Genomic DNA, 21,758 nt, shown 5'->3' on the forward strand with positions numbered 1-21,758 from the left:
TTGTGAAAGCTTTTTCTATTTCACTCATTTATTCCAGCTCTCAGGTCAATTCCATTGTTCCATAACAGTTAAGGTTTTACAGCCTTCAAATAATAAACGTATTTTCTTTTCACATTTTACAAGTCTGTTCCGCGTTGTTTTCACTTTCAAGAAGCAACAATACACAACTTTGAACACCTATCACACCTGTGACCAGAAACGTCTTTTTTTCTAAGCAGTGAAGTCTAGCTGAACAGCGAGTCAGGATCTCCTCCTGCAGTTTCATTTTAGCTTTTTCTAGAAAGATAGATTCTCTGGAAATATAAAAGAGACTGCAAATGATCAGATAGCAAGACAAGCCAGACACACAGAGATGCGTTATCGAGCAATGTTTAAAGCATCAATCTCCGTATCTCTCCATTCCATGCACTGCACATCCTGCTGGCGATCTAGAGGACATGATGAAATATGCTTCACTACTGCTTCCATTATTCTGTAACTTTATCCTTCTGTCTTCTCTTCTACACAAGAAATGGTTTACAATATACTAGAATCGACATAAAGTGACCCAATTTTGTATTGGTTCCCTCAACTCCTATGTTTGTCCCCAAATATTAGCTATGGTCATAATCTCATTTTACAAACAAAGCAACTGTTGCTGCTCTGTAGAACAGCACTTCAATCCTCAGCACATGGACCAGAATACACTGAAATTGTGTGATAGTTTGTTGCTTTTTATAAAAGTAAATCACAGCTCTAACTACGACTAGAAGTAGGCAAAATAAAGCAGTTTCCTTCTGAAAACTGGTTTTCAAAAGCTGATTAATGCACGTGAACTTGAACAATTCCGAAGAAAATGTCACATCTAATGGAACATTTTTCTACTGGATAAAAGTCATCATTCAAAACAAGATCTACAGGGCAGCAAACAATCATTAAGATGCTTTATTGACAATATCCATTCACCGCAAAAGTATCTGCCTGCATACAATTAAAACTTAGCTTTTCAATAGCGTTTTATTGGCAGTGGAAAATGCATCAGTACTTTATTGAAAGAAAGCAATAAATAATACTGTGATAAAAATAGTTCAAAAGTAGACTGTACATATTGTTACATAATCTGAAAATACACAAAAGATTAATAGAAAAAACAGAACAGTAACAATGAATTTCAGTTTTACAAGCAAGTTAAAAGTGGAAAACAAAGTAAGAAAAAAGACATGCTATATATATTGTTGCATAATAAATAATGCACCATCTGAACAGATTCTTGATGGCTTTTTACTATGCCATTTACAAGTGTTGGATACGTTTTCTACTTATACAGTCCAAAATGGCTACAACCATCAAAATTCAAGTCCAGACAACTCTTTAGAACAAGTTTACAAAACACAAAAGATGACTTACATAAGAAAAGTAAGGCCTTTATTAGAAGTTGCACTGCTTTAGTTTTCAGCACATTGTACCTTCATCTTTCACTACACGTTTGACACGAGACTGCAGTGCTTCATGATTGGTCCATTAAAACTAGTTTCACCAGCATCTTTCCACAAGTGTTTTCAACCAAAAAGATTTAGGACAAAAAAAAGAACCTCTCTGTGGCCTGTAGATTACGACCAGGAGTTGTTATGAATTCCATCTTCCTCAGTTAAGATTAAAAAAACCCCACAACAAAACAGTTCTTGGTTTATGGCTTGTTTTCAGTCACTGTGATGATAACGCTATACAAATACAGCAGAGTGTTATGACTGAGTCAATCACTTCTAAAACATGTTCCATAGTGTTAAGAGTTCGTCCCAGGTTTTAAAACAAGTTCTATTTTAAATAAAGACAAATTCCCAACTACTTGACAAATGCTCTTTGTGGAAAGGTACAGTTCTGAAAAGAAGAACAATCATGTACCATACCTTCTACGACAACGTACGCTTACCTGAAAAAAAGCTGGACTTGTTTTCAGATCTAAGCTAACATTTCCAAAAGACAAAATATATACTGCTTGGTGTCATGAAACTTTTATAAAGGTATTAAAATCCTTTTCACCTTCAGTTTCATTATTAAAAACAATGATAATTACAGTAACTGCATAATTTACAAAAACCCTATATTAATTATAGGGACATATACATACAAGCATTACAGTACATTCAGTTGGAAAGACTAAAATTAGAATAAAAAAATCAGCAATGATTTGATTTGTAGACTGAATAGAAACAGAAGATGTAAGTAACTATATAAATGAGAAGTCACATAAATATAAGAAACATTTAGATTCTAAAATATTTTCTCTCTAGTACTCATGAATTTATTTGCTAATTAAAAACTCTGTAATAAAATATCTCAAAGTGTCCATTTAGCAAGTATTAACAGGTTAAGGGTTCCAAATGTTCAAAATGCTGCATATCACCGGTAGAAATAGTGTGGGTAAACTGTAAAGAGACCAACAAAACGAACAAAAAACACAGAAAGAGAAACAAAAAGATTACATTAGCAGGTTTTAAAAAAACCATTTTGTTCTAGTTTTCTTACTAGCAGCTCAGTACTACAGCCATCATGCATCAAATGATTGCCATGCCATGAGCTATACAATTTTATTGCCCTCTGTATTCCTCAGCTGCATTGTGAAGTAAAGCATGTGAGCTCAAATATTTCTCCTTCCCTCATTTCTATCCTGGATCAACTACTACTAAAATCCTGAAAAAGCAAGGAGAATGAGGGGAAGAATTCAAACTTCAATGTCTTGAAACTTTTAAAAAAAAAAAGTTAAGATAGCCCCTGAGATTATAAACTGACAGATCTGTGTGATCTGAGCTGCTATGTGTAACGTTTTCCCCTCTCACACTCAACTTCATACATAAGTACTCTTAAGAACTAAATTTGTATATGCAAAAAAGGTTTAAAATTTGAAGAAAAGGCAGCCAATACCTGAGTTGGTTGGAACGTTACCAGGGAGAAGAAAGGAAAAAGCTGTAAGCAAGAGAGATGGGTAATCTATGGCCCATGGAAGCTAGCAGCTAGTTAGAGAAAGATTCACTGGATTGCTTTGTTGTTTCTGGTTTGGTTTTTTTTTAATCCAAATGTAGTACAAATACTTTGTTTCCAGGTTTGTTTGCAAAACAAAACACTGTTCTATGAGGAAATACAGCAGAGGCTGCTGAAGGAATATCATTCCAAATCCAGGAGTAAGACAGGCCTAGGTAGCTTTCCCAAGCCTGTACAGATGTACTTTGTATTAAAACCCCGGTGTGATCAAGCTGCCTTCTACTGTCAGCACTGCTCACAGCTACCCAAATTTAGGCTGCAGGTAGCTAAACCCAAGCAGACAGCCTAAACAACCACAACCCCATAAAGTATCCAAAAATAGAAAAACCACGCAATTCAATATTGAAGTGTATTGTAGTGAGATAACTTTGACCAAAGACTCTGAAAGATCAATGATCTGAACTGCAAGGTCACACATACACTGACTGGTTCTCTTTCCTCTATATGCCTAACACATTCAGTTCTCTTTTCCTCCCTGTTTTCAATAGCTGTTTTATCCCACCATTGATTCCAACGCTTCCTACATTTTTATCACAGATGTTTCTTGATGTTGTTTTAAAAAACCCTAAGAAAAAACCCAAACCAACATTATTTACAAAAGTAAATAATTAAACACTCCTGGTCTTCCACTGTAGGAAATAAGCTTCAGATTTTCAATATAAATCTATTCAGAACATCTGAAACAGCTGTGGAAGTGTGTACACTCACTGCATTAAAATGTCTGACGTTTTATTCCATAAATAGCTGCTTTACTATCATACCTATCAACTTTACTCACCAGGAGAAGGCTTTAACAGGAGTAGGTCCTTACTGTAGCAGAATCCAATCTTTGTGTTCCTGACACACTGCCTATTTCAAGAAGCATGGGAAGACATGCAGAACACAGCATGCATGTTAGTTTTCCATAAAAACCATCACAGCAATGTGATTACAGCTACCATACTCACCCAACTCTAAGGTTACAAGTTAGAAAGGCAGAATTTCTATTACAGTTTCTATATTAACCACTTCTTGTTTCAGTGGCTAACAAAAAGTAGTCTAAAAAAATCTGCATGCCAACTAGCATGCAAAACTTGACAAAGGTAATTTCCTAAGTAATTTCTTTTATATTTTATACAGTTTAAATATTTTTTCTTGTTTCTTAAAATCATAAAAAGGAATGGTACAAATTTAACTTATTTTAATTTACAGAACTTTCCACCATCAATTCTGAAAAATATTATGTCCTTGTGACAACATTTCCAGTTTAAAACTGCTCATTTTAGAGAGTCACATCAATTGCAAAGGTTTCTTTGAGCTTTACTTATAAATACAATTTTTAGAACCTAATGTAACTTTGACAGATTATGCAGAAGTTCTCATCCTGCCTGTTCTAATTAAATACATTGTCCATATATTTTTACTGGTGTTTTGTAAAACAAATTCAAGTAAGAATTTATTCTCATGATCCTAAAAGAGAATGCTTTTAAACAGACATGATAGCTCATCAGATGATCCAATTTCACTTCCAGGTGGGGTTGTTAGAGGTTTAACACATATCTGTGCACACACACATGCACATATACATATAGATCCTTAAGGACAGAAGCAATGAAGTCATGACTAAGTATGATAAATACTTAAGTGACCACTGAAGGGAGGAATGCACCTTTCACCCAAGCTTTAATAATCTCATAATTATGAAAGGGGGTTTACTGACATCATTTCTCAAATGCATCTTACTGCATTTCAGAAGTAGGGCTTACATTGGTTTAATCGCTGCTTATTCCAAATCATGCATCATGTGCTTAAAATACTTAAAGTGTCATTTTACTTTCCTAGCTTAAAACAAACTCTCATTCTGTTAATCCAATAAAGTAAAAAAAAAAATCACATGTAGTACAGCTTCCTGAACTTACAGAGCACCCTGTGGTTAAACAGTGTTATATATAAAACCATGCACAAGGCAGATGCTTTTATGCAAGAAAAAGGTAATCTGAATTTAATTCCCTTGAAATCTCAAGGAAAAAAGTACATCATGCTTAAAATAATACAAAATCAATACCATCAATCTGCATCTTCTTTGGCTGCATAGAGGGTGAAGACATTGAGGTTGTAACTCTGAAATTTGCAGGAAGAGTCTCTGCTGATCCAGCAGCTAAACCTCTTATGTCCTTTGGTCTAAACTTCTTTCTCCATGAAGGTGCTCTCCTAAAGCTCTTATCATCATCCTGTTATATTGATAAACATCATTAGCAATTAAGAAAATGTAGGATTGTTACAGACATTAAAAGGATTACTGACAATCTTAAATCTATGACTACCGAATGAGTTAATTTTCAGAATGTCTCGGGGGCAATAACAGAAGAGGTTTTCTTTTGCAACGATCTGTGTTCAGTTGCTAGAGTGTAGGCTCTTCAGCTCAGTAACTATGGAAATTCTTGTGTTCTGCACATTTAAGAAAACCTTTTGTACTTTGAATATTTGCACTTCATGATTTGCAGTAATTCCTAAGTGTCATATCACTCATTCTTAGTGGATATGAAGAGCGGAGCAGATCATAAAAGCTGTTTCGGGAACACTGACCTAGACTTAATTTGAACGACTGCTTTTAACCTTCAATTCTGTCTTACAGGAATGATGATACAGCTATTGTGCTTTCTCATGCTACAAATTACAGGAAGTGATGGGGGGGGTGAAGTGCAGCAAATACTATATTGCCACGCAGTGTTTTATCCCCTTTTACAATTAGAAGATGGTCTCCAAATAATGCAGATGCTTGTGATCAAACAGTCCTAGAACAGAGCAAACGTCCATTCCCTCAAAGCTCCTTCCTCTGCACCTTGAAACCACCAAGGTGATTTTCACTACCTTAGAAAACTATCAAGCTGCTTTCTGATGATGTTATTAAAATCTCAGTAGAGATACATATTGAGAACATAGCTGACAGGATGTGCCATGAAAAGGCTCCAAAAGATGAACACCAAACCAAGCAAGGTTTTTTTTTTTTCTTCACCTAATTGATCCAAAAACAGGTTAAGTCAGCACTGCCCCCCTTCCCCTGTCCTTTTCCTCCTACCAGCGCAAATGTTTGAGATATCATGGACCAGTTCCCTGCCCTGGTTAACCAAGTTAGGGTTTTGACACCTCAGTTTTAACCCAAATCACTGTTGCCTACACATGCTCCCACAAACTCCCATGCGCACTGACAAGACAGCGCAGAGTTAGGATTCTCTTGGGGAAGCAGCACCGGCTTGGAACTGTTATGGCATTACAGCATAGAGCATCCTAAAAGGTTAAAGCTTGTTTAGCCCACTTTTTTCTGCTATGGTTTCACAGGTCTACAATAAAAAGAAGTCTCACACCTAGTTTGTTAGTTTTATACTTGTTCTGTTTGAATGACATTTCTACACTAAAATCAGAGACTGCCTGGGAGAAAACACTTTTGATCTTCAAACATACCTGGTGGCCTTCTATACCAGTAGTAACAGATATTAGCACCACAAGCTTTCTTGAAAAACACAAGTATTTGAAATACTGCTTGTTAGGACAAAGGTTTGAAATGTGCTATACAGTGCCTTTATCATAGCTTGCTCTTCTGCAACACTGGTCAATAATTTTCCCACAAGAAAACACCAAACAAAACACCACCTTGCATATTATCTTCATACTTCCCTATTCAAAGTTATCTTACCTAAATACACAAAACCTGCCATATTCAGAAACTCCTTAAGACAACACATCTCAAGCTAAGGTTTCTGTCAGTAGCTTAAAGAGGTTCTAGCAAAATTCTTTCAATTAACAGTTCTGATGAAGTTCCTATGACTATAAAATTGCTCAAGAGCTCAAGTAACTTACTTCATCAAGTCTTCTGTCAGTGCCCATAGCAAGAAGGTTATTAAATTCCCTCTCCAGAACAGCACGAGCCTGAAGTTTGCAGTACAAAATAAATGGAAATGAATTCCAAAAGATTAGTAATTAATAACCTATGGTAATTTTTAAAGCTTAACAAATTATAATTAACAAATTATTTTTTACTTTGTTAGATTAACAAACAAATTGTAAGTTCTCAAGTACCAAGTTATAACTTGTTAAAAGTTTAGGGAAGACTTAACAGCTCCCTCTTACCCTAGCTGTGATATGAAATTTCATGATTTTTAGTTCAAACTTAGTGTTTTCAGAATACAAGAAAAATTAAGAGTTTTACAATAATATTGTGAAGATGGGCTATGAAAATATTCAGACGATATTTTTTGTCCCAGCAAAGTTATCAGAATTATTAGGTAATTAGGCTAACAATTAGAAAACAGTAAAAACAACATAGTTCTATGTTTTTCTCTTATAGGATAATGGACAACTTTCTAGAGCTGGGAACAGAAATATACACATTTCCCAAATAAAAAAAAGCAAACCAGTCAGTCCCATTTTAACCTTCCTAGAGGGGAGAAACATCCTCTTGGCCACAAAATAAGTACTTCTTGCTTACCTGTGTGTTTTGTGTGGGTATTTGTAATAAGAGAGCTAATGCATTGTAATCAAATGATTCCTCTAAGGCCACAAGTGCACCATGAACTCCGCTCTCTATAAGGTTATTCGCGTATTCTTTAAGACCAATGGACACTACCCAATGGATCATTCTTTCATTGCTCCAGACAAGGACATCTAAGGGGAGAAAAAATGTTGCCTGGTTTGTAACAGTACAAATTCTCTGAACAAAAAACCCACAGCCCTTTCTTGATCTGTATGCTTGTGTGAAGACTGATTTTCACATGTACACAATTCATCATAAATCTTGGTAAGTAGTAGGTCTCAAGGAATTGTGTTATTTTGGTTGCAATTCAATCTGCCCCTGCCCTTTTCAGCGTGCATGAAATGCTCTGAAACAAAACTCCATACTTAGATGAACGCTCGGTGTTCCATCTTTTCCATACAGTAGTTTTCCTTGTTAAAAACTTCACTTCAGCTTGTGTGCATACTACTACACTTTTCCACAATCTTAAAGTGGAAAGCAAACTTATTTGAAGTTTGCAGGAAGGCATTTCATGCCATAACAGTTCTGTGATCAATATAGTCTCATCTTAGAACTTATTCAAGGGAAAAACATTACAAATCAGCATTCACAGCCTGAATGTCAAAAGAAAAAGCTATGTTCGTGTAAAACAGGTTTTTCAGGGGTTTCTCTATTTCTTTAAAACACTACTCAGGAATGTCCATACCAACTGTTACAAAGATCCACAAGTTTCTGGCCTGTGTCAATGAACATTCTTCCCCAACAATTTTCTGGGCATGTTTCTCAAGCACAATTAGTAGAATAACCACCAAAAGGTATGAACACTTTGAAAGGAAAGGACAAGAGCAAGCACAAAGCCTTCCAAGCAAACTGTGTATAAGGTAACACTAAAATTTTAGTCTAAGATGTTAGAAAAGAATTCTGATAGAAGGCAGGGGACAACATTTCTATGGGAAGTCTCACAAAATACTGTGAATCCCCAACCCTGCTTTTACTTTTTTAACCTCTTGTTCAATAACCACTGTGAATCTAGAAGATATAAACACGCAAGTGACCTGGATACTTTTGCATAAAGTGCGGCTTAACAAAAGTCATTTGCCATAAGCAGTAATAAAAATCACATTGATGCAGAGTTATGTCAGAAAAGAACAACCCCCAAACAAAAAACAACTCACAAACTTTTTTGAAATGCTCATCCTCCTAAAAATTTAGTTTTGTTTCAAACTTCAGTGCAGTAAGAGTTTCAAAACTGCCTGTGTTTGCAGCACATCTCTGCATGAGTTTATGACTTACTGACACGTTTCACAATTCACTGTTCAGGACCTGCATGCAGACGCATCTCCTGTATTTAACATTTGATATTTTTGTCGTAATTCCTAAAGCCCTGTTTTTTTAAAGTAAGTTTTTGAGGTAAACAGATTTGAATCAGACAGAACAAGACAATGCACTAACCCTTAATTTCGTTCTGGCTTTCTTCTCTCTTCCTTTCAAGTTCTTTTCGATCATAATTCAGTCTCCGTAGGCACATGATTCCACACTGAAAACTGTTCCTGTTCGGAAAAGAAAAATAAAATTCAGACCTAAGGGAAACATTTACTGTAAGTTATGTCTCCAGCTTCAGTCTCTTTACCTGTGAAAGCTGTCCACCATTTTAAGCTGTCCACGCAGATCTTTTTTAGTTAAATGATCCAGCATTCGAGCATCAACAAGACACTCCATGAAATAGCTGCGATACTGAGGGAGCCCCAGGCTAGGGAGCCATTCATTGCCAATCCACTCATGGTTCATATCACCATATGCTAACGTCTGTGTTTAAAAGATTAAGGAATAAGCTTATTAAAATGAGAAAAAGAGAAAAAGCTTTTTTAGACAACTTATCTTGTAGAAAAACACAAAATTCTACAGGATAAGAACTAAATAAGCAAAGATAAGCAAATTAAAACATTGACTCTACATGTATGTTTTCTGAAGTCATCCTCATGAAGAAGAGCAAGTTTAGATACTGAGATCAGCAAGTAAAACTGCCTAATTTATTTAATGTTGAAGAGTATAAAAATGTGTAAAAATTAATAAGACTAATTCATAAGATTTTGGTAGCAAGATCCATAGAATTTCATTTTGATAAGATGCTGAATACAACGTATCTCTTGAGAACTGGGGTGTGGGCATATAACTGACCATATAAACACAAGATACCAAAAAACTAACTGCAGGGCTTTTTTGATACATAGAACTGCTTTCAGAACTGATGTAAATCAAGCAAGCAAAAAGAAGAAAAGTGGTAAGAACCGACTCCTGAAGAGCAAGTGATTCTCAATGCTAGTCCTTGTCCTAAAAAATCCCAAACCCACAAAAAACCCTAAAACGAAAATCAAACAAGAAAAACCCCACTCAAAAAGACAGTTTTGCTCACTGCATTTTTAACCTGCAAATCAGAAGGCATTTTTGGGAGACAACTTCTAAAGAGAAGAGTTTGTAATCACGTATCTAGCCATGCCCTGAGCAATAAAAAAACAACAGCTCTCTTTCTCAGAAGTCAAGGCTAGTAATTCCTTTTTACAGTGCAATTAAAAGTCAAAAGGTCCATTCCTCCTCTAGAAGCCTCTTCTAGAAAGGAGCATGGCTACACAAAATGTATTTCTTCAAGCCATCGCTAGGTAGCAGACTCTTGTAACAGGGAGGAAAGCTATGATTGTTACTGACAATCAAGCAAATGAGTATCTGAGATGTAGTTAACGGGGCTTAAAACAGGTTTAATCTGGAGGGCAGCCAAGCAAGAAGAGACTAAACCTTCCGAAGATAAGCAGTACAGGCAAATCCCAAGTTTTGTTTATAACTGTGTAAAATACTCAACTACCTCAATGCCTGAAAATACAATTAGGCTTTGTCATCACTTTAAGGGAAAACAATTAATCAAAGGGGATTACAGAATTAGTAGACTGAAATCTACTTAAGTATCTAGGCTTGCTATGTCTTGTAGCACACCTATGACAGTGGCCAGGTTGAACAGCGACTTTCTGCACACAGCAGACAATTCTTGTTGGACCTTATAGCTTCCCCCACCAAAACACACCACCCTTTATGTCATTAAATTATGTTAAAATTTAATCTAGTACATTCAAAGTATAGAATACAACGGTGCTTATTAAGAAAGAGGAGCTACATTTTGGTGATTCATAAGCTAGATGGTAAGTATTCAGGAAAGCTAATGATGACAGACTTCTGAATACTCTCCTCCTTAACAGCCCTTTTATTAAAAATCCTTATCCATAGCTTTTTTTTGCAGTGTACTGTGCAAAACATTACTTTACAATATTTTCAAGGATAAAGTTTTGAATCTTGGAAGTTCTAGAAAACATTAAAATATTTAAATCACCTAAATATAGTAGTGTGTCTTCCAAGTATGTACTATACAGAGCTAAACCTGTAGGTTGTTTTCCCTCTCAATCCCCAAGCCACACTAAAAGAAATTGCTACAAAGAAAAAATACATTCATGCTCTAATTAGAGTTTACATATAATCTATAATATTACATAAAATTTCCGACCTGAGCCCAGCTTCCCTCCTCATCTTCCTGTTACGTAGTTAGAAAAGCAAAAGAACACACACATTAGTATGTAAGTTTAGTAAGGAGACCAAAGTTAAAGATGCACTGCAAGACTAACTCTACTACACACTAAAAAAAAAAAAATCTAGATGAAGTGAGCATCATGCAATGTAAAAGAATATACAAGGCACTCATGTTCATGAGAGGTTGCAAAACCCATCTACTGATTAAGTTTTCTGCACAGAAGAGATTTCCACAAAATAATTCAATTTGTTTATTAGTAATGAAATCAGAGCTCCATTTTACAGATTAGAAATCGTTTGAGCTTGTTGTTTGTTGGGTTTTTTTTACAATCTTATCAGTGTTGGTTTTTCCCCCCGCTCCTGGAAGAAAAATATCAAGATGCAGGTTACAAAACTAATAATTAGAAGAAACAATCCAGAATTTTAATGGATTAATGGGGAAGGGGGGGGGGGGATGGCGGTGGAAGGAAAAAACCAACAGGCAGTTGATTCAAATACTCAAAAAGTGTGAAAAGCACTCTAAAGAACAGAAGTGGCAACACTATAAACTAACCGTTTGTTGGGTGGCTGTAAGATTTTCCATTTCTTCATGTGTTACCCAGACATTTCCTGTGGTCTAATATGACCCCAGAGGGAACCCGTCCCATCCAGTGAAAGGAAAGCAGTAACAAAGAGGAGAGGTTGCAGAACGTGTAAGCAATCGGTACACATAAGGAGCAGGCATGGGCAAGAGCAATGGTTTCTAAAGTCTTAAGAACAGGTACATCTACTGAAAGTAATGGCATGGAATAAAAGCCTATTAACACAGATCGCTTTTCTTCAAAGATATTAGCAAAATTGAATGTGATGAATATCTTACACTGATGTAATTAATGGGCAAGCACTTGAGACTGCTTTAATCTGAAAAATGCATTTGTAATGTAGTACACATTCCCAGGAATCTCAGAAATAACTTTAGACTGCAGGGCAGACACTTTAGGGGGAATTTAAGTGTCTAAATTTACCACAGCATAGAGAGACAGGTGGACTCCTAGTTTCTGTAGGGTGAACTACTATTTGGAGTTAATGGCCTTAACACATGAAAGAACCTCCTACAGTTTTAGAGATTTTTGTACAGAAATTCTTGCAGAAGTCACCCCTGCAGCCCCCCCTCAAAACCCTGCCACGTAAAACCACAATAATATTTTATCTCTACTAGTTTTTCTGAGGCCAAAAGATGAGTCAAATAGTACACACTCTTAACAACTTTGATTATATACTTACACTGATAGAAATTTCTCTTCCCTTAAAAAGAAAATGTAGTTATTCCTTAATTTAATTTCCATTAAAGATCCAATATTTAAATATGTGATCCTCTACAATACAGTGTTTCCAGAAATTCTTATTTGAAGCTCAAATCCTTTCTGTGACATGTTTAAAGGAGAATTTTTGGAAATTCTATTGTTTCTAAAAGACATTTCATGCTGGACCACTTCCTTACCGTCCTTGAGGTGGGAGGGGCAGATGGACTTGTTAGTGACATGATTTCTTGAATGGCCAGCCTCAGCTTCAGTCTGTGCAGAGGATTACTAATTCCAATTTCACGCTGTATCTCTGTATCAGACAGAGCTGACATGATAGCACCACTTTTCACATTTGCTCGGCAGGCAGCCACATACCAGGCTGGCATCCCAACCCACAGCTGAAACAAATAAAAAAGCAAATAAGCAGGATCTGGAAAACATTCCTGACTCTAAAAACCTTAAATTCTTTAGCGGTCTGCACGCTGAGGGGGGTTATTTTTATCTATTTATTTTGGAGATCCACGTACCTCCAACCACACGACCACAGTAGGTCCATCCCACTGTGCAAAAGGCAAACCTTGTCTTCTGGCTTCCTCTAGCAACTCATGCCTACAATTACAGAAACAGTTATTAATAAGAAAGAGAAACTAGATGTTACAATTTAAACACTGCATTGAATTTACTATCTTTCCAATAGCTAGCTTTCTTCCTTTCTCAGCCTTACATCATAGACCCCCAGGGCTTGTACAAAGACTACTTAGTGACATAAGCTGAACTGTATAGGAAATTCCAGAGTGGCAGAGATGCTGGATCTTGCCTTTGGGAAGTTTGTCTCAAACTGCTGCTGACACTTTACCCAACAATGCAAACACAGAGTAGAGATGTCAGACATATCTGTCAGATTCTCAACTGCTTCAATTTTCTGTTCAGCAAATTACACTGAACCAAAGTAGTATTTTTTTTTTCCTTCAACATGGAGATTTGAAACCTGTGAATACATCAGATAGCCATGCCACCAAAATGGTACTGTATGCCACAGTGAAATCGTGACAGTAACCATTTAATTGGCAAATTTCAGTCTGCAACAGCAAGCCTGTCAGAATTTCAGGCACAGCTTCAGACAGCCATTATATTCAGCAAGCCACGCTTTGGCAATTATGTTCTGAAAGGCTGTGTACTGAAACTCAGCTTTCATCTTCTATGATGACACCATTCCCTTTGTTATTCTGGAACAGAAGAGACTGAAGTTTAATATTGACAATTCAGCTTACAGAAACAATGGAAACTCACAGGATCCCTGTAAATAGCTGCCAAAAATGTCTGATAAGCCAAAACCCAAAAACAAGTGTCACGGGTGTGAGAATGCAGTGTTACTTGGATATGTCTGTCTGAAAAAAATGGACAAAGTCTGAAAAAAGCATATTTAAGCTGCTTTTGAAAGCTATTTATATGGATAATTATATAACTAGTTATATAGATATATAATCAAATCTCCACTCACTCTTCTCTGAAGTTTAACGTAAAACAACTCCACCTAGTTGGACAGTTCTTACTGGTTTATGCTATTAATTCTACACTTGCAAGTGTGAATAAACAGCAACACCAGAGATTTGTGAGCTTGGGTGATCAGTTATTTTCCTGCTACTGCGGAACACATTAATCCCACAAAGCACCAGTCATGAACACATTCAGTTTTGCTTCTCTTGTTTAAAGATTAGTAAGAGAAAAAAAAATTAAGATGATGATATCAAGTACTGCTTGGTAGGAACAGAATAAAATGCTTAATACTGTATTTTCCATAAAAGGAATACAATGTTTTTTCCACGCAGCTTTAACTTCAAAATTGGTGCCTGTCTTCCTTTTCGGTGGTTATGGTAAGCCGATGGTGCAGAGATGGAAGCCCACTAATGATTAAAGAGCACAAGACATGCCCATGGCAGCCCATAGTTTGACCCCACAAGAGCATGTGATCCCTGCCTCCCTGCAGTTTATAAAGCTGCTCAGGGTACTGCAGTACTAAGAACTGCAACTTCTTCCAGTTTTGTAAGTTGCTCTGTGTACTATCAAGTTAACCATGAAACATCAAATCACCAGATAAGCACTGCAGGGAATGTAACGAAAGCACAGGGAGAGGTTATGATGCAAACTCTGAACTCGTGCTGGTGGATATGCAGAGAACAATTGTGCAGCTGGAAGGAAGAGTTGTGTGACAGAGGCAAGCATACAGAAATGGAAACAAAGCAAGCAAAAGTGTTCGAGAACTTTATGTAGAATTATTCAATGGATCCAAAGAGGAATGCATCCATGAAGAAAGAAATGAATTGTGGAATTTGTTCACATGCAAGAAGAGATATAAACCTGCTTGCACAGAAAATCATTAAACTGAAAGCTCCACGCATAGCATGGGCACAAAACATCTCATGAGAAGATTTCAAAGGCAGCTGCTGTTTTATCTGCAAATGACACATCAATGGCTTTTTCCCATAGCAGAGAACTTTCCAACAATTCCCTTCCACCTTCAACAAGAAACTCGCTGCATTCCAGCAATACATGATCAGATTAAAGCTCACAGCAGACGTGCCAGTTTAGTTTCACAGGCCATCGAATTATTGAAGAAGCAGGTGAAAAATTCAGCTTTGCAGTAGCACTGGCGGAGTTCACTGTATAAAGCTGGCAAAGGACAAAAGAACGTCAAAGGAGTAGCCAGCTACTGGAGTAACTCTTAGGTGACAAACCAAGGGATAGATGTCTACGGACTTCATAAAAAGTTAGTGGAACATCACTGGGAGCTGGAGACAGAAGCATGCAGTGGCAAGAGAGGAACACTTGTCGTTAGGCACACTGAAAAGGCATCTGACACCAGCTGTGAGGAACAAAGGAACTGCGGTCCTACAGGGTGAGACATGATGTCAAAACTCCAGCTGCTTGATGTAGCAGTGAACACACAAGGCCCTTTAAATACCATTTGAAGCAGTTGTGTTTAGAATGGCTCCTGGCAGGCAAGCATGCTCTAACCCCACAAGGAAAATAAAGCAGCCTGGTGTAACACCACTTTGTCACTGGCTTACGACAGCATGGGAATGGATAAACCCAAAACTTGTACCCAAAGGGGAATGCTGTATTCCGGATTTCTTGGATGGAACTGAAGAGAACTGATCTGGAAGAAGCTGAGAGCAGAAAAAATACTGTAGGGAAGGTGGTGAATAGAGCTATACTGATGGAAGCGGTAAGAGATGAAAGGCAACAGCAGTAAAACACAAGACTAAAATACTCATTTCGGGCAGAGTATCAGTAGTGGAAAGGTACTATCCTAATATATTGATTTCAGGTATTTAATAAACTTTTTTGTGTAAAACTTTAAGGAGAGTGATCTTAAATTTAGGGTTGCCTTCCTTTTTGATTAATACAGTATTAAGTTTTCTGTTGTACACAGAAAAGCACAAATACAGTTGTGACACTGTCAATACTACAGCTCACAAGCAGAAACAGCATGAACAAAACACTAAAGACAAATGTAGTAAACAACGGGCAACATTTTTTACAGCAATACATCTACCTTGGAAATGAACTGCTGTAAATATCTGCTATTGCTAAACAGCTTTTAAAACCTAAATTACAAAATTAACTCCACTTAAGTAGTGTGTAGTATTTCCATTATAAAAATTCACACCATGCAAAGACAAGACATTGAACTAGCTTTCACACTGAACTAGACAACACTGGATTTATTACAGCAAGACATTTTCACAATAAGTTCTTTTATATCTAGTATCATCCCTCATAATTAGACTTTTCTGAAAAAAGTTAAAGATTTTTATGTATTGCTAAAAAGTCTAAATGAGATTTATCATAATTCCACAACAATCCTAATAAAATAAATATAAACTTACCCTGATTTTGCACTACCACATCAAATGGTAAACAAAAGGAAAATAAAACAATGAAGGAAAAATATAAAGCTAGAATTCAGCTGAACTCAAAGGCATACAAAAACAGACAAATAATGCATACTGTAACTTAATTTTGTAACTATAAATATGCTTTTGTTAGTGAAGACATTGAATGCTGCCCTCACACTGTTAGTGTGCATGCATGCAGAAATCAGAATGATAAGCTAGCAAATAGGGATTAGAAACAACTATAAATAGAAAGAGCTGTCGTTGTTCCAAGCATTCAGGTAACTGGAATTCTTTTTGCTGAATACAGGATTTTAATAAGTGAACAGTCAGCCCTGGGAATTTATTTGAACCCCACCCTCCTCCAGTATCCAAGTGAAAAGCAATTCAGAGCTTTACCACTTTCTTTTTTTGATAACAAGCATCTCAGACAGCAAGGTATCTTTGACACTTTGTGACATCGTTGTTTCTGACATTCAGAATACCTGTCAGGATTCTGAAACACCTGGATTAAAATATCTTGCTGGGACTTTTAAAAAGGTAAGATTTGCTTCTCCTGAAGTCCAAAGGGCCCTGATGCTTCTCTCAGCAGTAAGAGTAGTAAAGCTCAACATTCTGATGTATCTCCAACAGTCTTGTTTTTTGCCCACTTTCAAGGAAATATCTGAATCTCAGATACCTTCCTGTGAATAAGCACCTACTTGTATTTCATAGCTAGGCAAGGCCATTTCAAACTAGAAGTTTCCCTTTTGTCAAATAAAGAGACTTGCTTTTTAGGCAATCAACAACACACAGCCATGATGTGTACTTTAAGTTACACTAGTAAATTTTTGAAAGGCAGAATGTGTACAAAGAAAAGCCATGATTTATCTGTGACTGCATTTTTTGCATTTATTGAAGGAAGACTTCAATAGTATAGAGGCTGTTTTACTCGATGAAATTTGTGACTGGTATTGAGAAAGACACATATTGTTCAAAGAGCAGCCCTACCATGATTTAGCTATGACCAAACAAAAACTATTTATTCAACCAAGATGTGGTATGACTTTAAAGCTCTGTAGAAAAGGGAAAATACCAGATCACAATAATGTACGATTGCCTTCAGTGTAACAGTCTGAAGAAAAACAGCTGAGCATTCTGTTGTACAAACAAAACCACATTCCTTTCTGACTTTTTAAACCAACACACTGCTGGTTTTCATTAGCAGTCACCAGGCATTATTCTTATTTTTTGACAGAACATAGGTAGGGCGAGAAATCTCTCTCGCACACTTTCAACATTCACTGTTCTGTCTTCAGAAGGCAGGTAAAAAGACATGTGTAATCTTGGTCAAGTTTTTCTTGATGCAAAGACAGCTGAACAGAAAAGAAGCAACAGAAGTGCAAGGTACACAGCTCAGCTTTGGGTAGAAAAATGCAAAGAATGCCTGGTCTTATTTACATAAATTTGAGTGTTTCCTGTATTCCCATATAAGCACTGAGTCAAGACTTCTACTAATAGCAGTATCTATTTTTACCTATGGTTATAGTCTTTTTGCTTCACTCTAAGTCTGGGAACAACAAAGCATGTAATAAATACTCAAAAGGTGAACACTAAACTAGAGATTTTCCTGAATACACACTACAAAAAGGCAATTGCGTAATATAAAAGGTACCATAAAAAGGAAACAGTCACCATTTATAAAAAAAACCAGAAAATCAGAAGTATACAGTGCAAGGAAAACCACCAACTTCCACCATTAAAATATGAGGAAAACTGTCAAGACAAACTTAAACAGACGCAAACTGTGGGAAATCTTCCAAATTAATTAAACCCAAAGCAACCCATCCGCTTTTATCTCCAAGCTTGTTTAATACAGCATTTCAGGAATGAGCTTTCAGCACTGGAATCTGTTTCAAACTTACCATAACCTATACCACTATTAATGGTTGGGGGGAAGGAGGGGGGAGGAGGGGAGGGCAGGAATATACAAAGACCATATTATTAGCCATAGTACCATACTAGGCAAAAAAACCCAAAACTGAAACAAAACCCAAAACATTTTTAAGCAAAGTGATACCTTAAAACAATATTGAAAATAATTCAATTACTTACTTCTTTTGCATTTTCCTGTTTTTTTCTGCTTGACCTCCAAGTTTGCTGAGACCTAATGCATCCTGAGAGGAACTGTCTGCTTCTGCCATGCCAACTACAATAAAACCCCCCACAAAACAAAATGCAGTGTTGTTACCTTGGCAATTTTGGCTAGTTAGAACTGAAAAAAACCTACCCAAAAACCCACTACTGCTTTCCTGAAAAAAATATTTAATTCTTTGTAATATTACTGATCAAAAGTGTACAAAACCAAGCCTCCAAACTCATCTACCATTCAATTTTCTAGTTGAACATGTGCCCATGAAAATAGCGGATGAAAACAGGAAAATCAGATTGGTAAGGACTCAAAGAAGCACTGTCTAAAACTAGCTGGAGTCATACAGAAAATTTCATATTTCAACTTCTATAGGATTAATTCTCCGTGTTCCCATATCTCGAGTGCTGTCAATATCAAGGGTGCTGATTTATGCAAAGAATTATGCAAGAGACAAAGGTAACCATAATATTTACTAAGCCACCTGGGTTCGTTTCAAGGGAGTTACTTTGGGTCCAAAACGAAGACACTGTTGGTATCAACACTAAGAAAAGACTCTTTCACTTAGACAGTTGCAGATTTTGCTTCACAAAAACCTAACAGCTCAGAAAGGTTCCATAACCTGGTTACAAGAGCCTGGAAGACAGCAATACCTGACTATCTGAACTAGCATTCTACACTCATAAAAGGACCTACCACAATATTGTCACTAGTTTCCAAAACATGCTGTACATCAGCATCAAAATAATCAGTCATAAACGCATACATACTGATACATGCATCAAATTCAGTCTTTCACTCATTCTTACTACGTAAAAAGAAAAAAAAAAGCAGCAAACCAACCTTGTCCTAATGATTCCTTGCTTGTGTGTCCAGGTCGCCCCTTTTCTTTCTTGCCAAACAAGCGGCCAATTGAGGATTTGATCCCCTTCTTTTTGGGAGCTTTATGAAGGGAATCTTGGCTACTATTGCTGCTACTAGGGTTACTTGTTTGCCCATCTTGTGAGCCTGTCGAACTTGAAAAAAAGAAAAAAGTGTCATAAAGGAGTCTCTTTTTTTGAGAAACATTCCGGTATCTAGAACTAAAATCGTGTAAGCTGAACAGCCTTGCAGTTTTAGAACTTTATTCGATGACCTGAAATCCTAAATTACTGATAGGTCTGACATTCACAGCTACTTACTTTCTAATGTCCCTGATATCTTCGTGGCTCACTGTATGCAGAGCTCCTTTCTGAACTCTGTCCAAACGCAAAGATCGAGGTGAAGAAGGTGGTGATGTCTCACATTTTATTGTGGTTTTATCATCTCGTACCTCTTCTCTAGAAGCTGGAGACTAATGGAAAAGAAATGAGAACTTGTCAGGTTAGTTGGAAATACCAAAACACGAATGCAATTATCAATGCTACAGAAAATACTGAAAGGAAAATTCAATTATTTCAAATGTTAAATGATTACTCTTCCCCTTATTGTTCTGCAGTTGTCTATTGTTTGACTTCCTTTTGGATTTTCTGTTATGTTCAGCAACAAACTATTAAATTTCAGTCTTGGCTCATGAAATGAGCAAAAAAAGTAGCACTCATCTTTTACTTATTAAGAGCTAAGAGATAAAGCAGTGTCTTCAGCACCATAAAACTAATATATCTGACTCCAGTTTAAACAAGCACAAAGAAAACCCAGAGAGTCCTGTGAAACGAAGGCATTTCAATTCTCATTGTTACATGGCTGGACAATCATTAACCAGCTCAACAGTTCTATGAAGTCAGTTTCCACATACCTGTGGGCTACAGTTTATCTCAGCATTTGAATAACAGAAAGGACTTATTTGAATGTGCTCTAGCAGATCTTTATAATTAAATATTCTTTCATGAAGACTAAGAAATCAGTTGTCAACAGAAAGCAATGCAACAGTCCCCCACACCAGCAAAAAAAAAGCCAAGCAAACACACGCACAAAAACCCCACACCAAACAAAGCAAACCCACACTTATGTTAAGATGAGAAACCATTTTACATTTAATATCAAAGAGCATATAAACTTGCTTTATTATAGCATTACCCTGAAAATATTTTCTTTTATGTTCCTGTTAACCATTAATGAATTTGAAGGAAGGAGATGAGGAGGCACACCAGTACATAAACTAGAGATCTTTACCTTTCTACGGTGTTTCCTTAAATCACTAGGCTGATAGATGCATGCAAAGAAAAGAAATTTGGAAGAGCCGTATTTATTGTTAACTGTAGCAGACTGAAACAACTACTATAGACAAAAAATATTAGGGACAATATAAATAACAATCACAGCAATGGCACAGAGAAAGATACAGAGAAGAGGTAATCTTCCAATTACAGATTACTTAAATGCATCACTGAAGAGGGGAAAAGAAGAAAAAAACTGAAGACTTACAGTTGGTTAGCTACAAAAGTACTGTAGATATTTCAATGTATGGGTACCACTGGCAAATCAGCACACAAAATGTGCATTATCTTCAGCAAGAAAAACAGTAAAGTACATGGGGGCTTTTAGAAAGTGAGAGGATTTCCAGTCATATGTCAAGGACTTGCTTCGAACTACAACACCCACGTGGCAGCCATAGCAGGCTTCTTAAATTGACTGCACTAGTCCCTTCTCACACCTTACCCACTTTCTGGGTCATTACCTACCAACAGCAGCCAGACTTTCAGGACTGTGAGAGTGCCAACCAGAGCTGATTTCTCTACAGCAACAGTAAACTTAGCAAAAAAACAGAATAAAGTGCTGGAATATTTGGGCAAGAGTCTATTCCTGGTTTTATCCTCCACTGTATCGTCCTTCCTGGGTACTTCCCACCTCTGCCACTGCACAGTGAGGCAGTAACCCTGAGTTACACACAGTTGTCAAGTTATTCAGACTGCTGATGACAAAAGTTTGAGATAATTTGCTGTATAATTATCATTGTATTTGGTGACAAATTATTGCAAAAGACTGTAATCAAAAATAAAGTCAGTCCTCTTCAAAGCTGGAAAATTCTACGTTGTTTCACCCCCTAAAAACTTTTAATCAATCACAACTTAACTTTTATTTAGAATACATGCAAACTACACAGCATTAATACGTAAAGTTTTGTTCAATCTGACTGTAAAGTACTATGCTAATAAGTCATAGTTTCATAAAAAGGCTTGGGTTTGAAGAGACCTTTACAGATTATCTAGTCCCTCCCCAAGTTCTTCAATAGGTGCAGCACGATCATTTTAATCTTGCAGGATCTTTCACCTGTTAAATCCAATAACCAATAAAAATGGAAGTGTTTACAAAAAAAATACTGAAGAATGCTGTAGGTTTCTGTTTATTATGTTGATGCTTTTTAATTTTAATCAGGAGGGCTTTTCAACTTACTG

The 21,758-nt window shown here is 36.6% G+C and overlaps 1 protein-coding gene across 1 annotated transcript in view; it reads right to left on the reverse strand.

Moving 5' to 3' along the window:
- Positions 1 to 3,808: 3,808 nt before the first annotated feature.
- Positions 3,809 to 21,758, reverse strand: part of PPFIA1 (PTPRF interacting protein alpha 1) — a gene marked incomplete at its 3' end in the record, with an annotated part of 49,225 nt that continues 31,275 nt past the window's right edge. The window contains exons 18-31 of the mRNA XM_084262640.1: positions 20,536 to 20,565; positions 19,566 to 19,717; positions 19,228 to 19,400; positions 18,351 to 18,444; positions 12,888 to 12,969; positions 12,558 to 12,758; positions 11,631 to 11,693; positions 11,055 to 11,081; positions 9,138 to 9,313; positions 8,960 to 9,057; positions 7,484 to 7,659; positions 6,856 to 6,924; positions 5,063 to 5,228; positions 3,809 to 3,867 (exon numbers count right to left, since the gene is read on the reverse strand). Coding sequence (XP_084118766.1) covers positions 3,809 to 3,867; positions 5,063 to 5,228; positions 6,856 to 6,924; positions 7,484 to 7,659; positions 8,960 to 9,057; positions 9,138 to 9,313; positions 11,055 to 11,081; positions 11,631 to 11,693; positions 12,558 to 12,758; positions 12,888 to 12,969; positions 18,351 to 18,444; positions 19,228 to 19,400; positions 19,566 to 19,717; positions 20,536 to 20,565 — 1,566 coding nt within the window. The remainder of the gene's footprint in view (positions 3,868 to 5,062; positions 5,229 to 6,855; positions 6,925 to 7,483; positions 7,660 to 8,959; positions 9,058 to 9,137; positions 9,314 to 11,054; positions 11,082 to 11,630; positions 11,694 to 12,557; positions 12,759 to 12,887; positions 12,970 to 18,350; positions 18,445 to 19,227; positions 19,401 to 19,565; positions 19,718 to 20,535; positions 20,566 to 21,758) is intronic.

The sequence above is a fragment of the Gallinula chloropus genome (assembly GCF_964237585.1).
Source record: "Gallinula chloropus genome assembly, chromosome: 4".
In the NCBI taxonomy this organism is placed as follows: Eukaryota; Metazoa; Chordata; class Aves; order Gruiformes; family Rallidae; genus Gallinula; species Gallinula chloropus.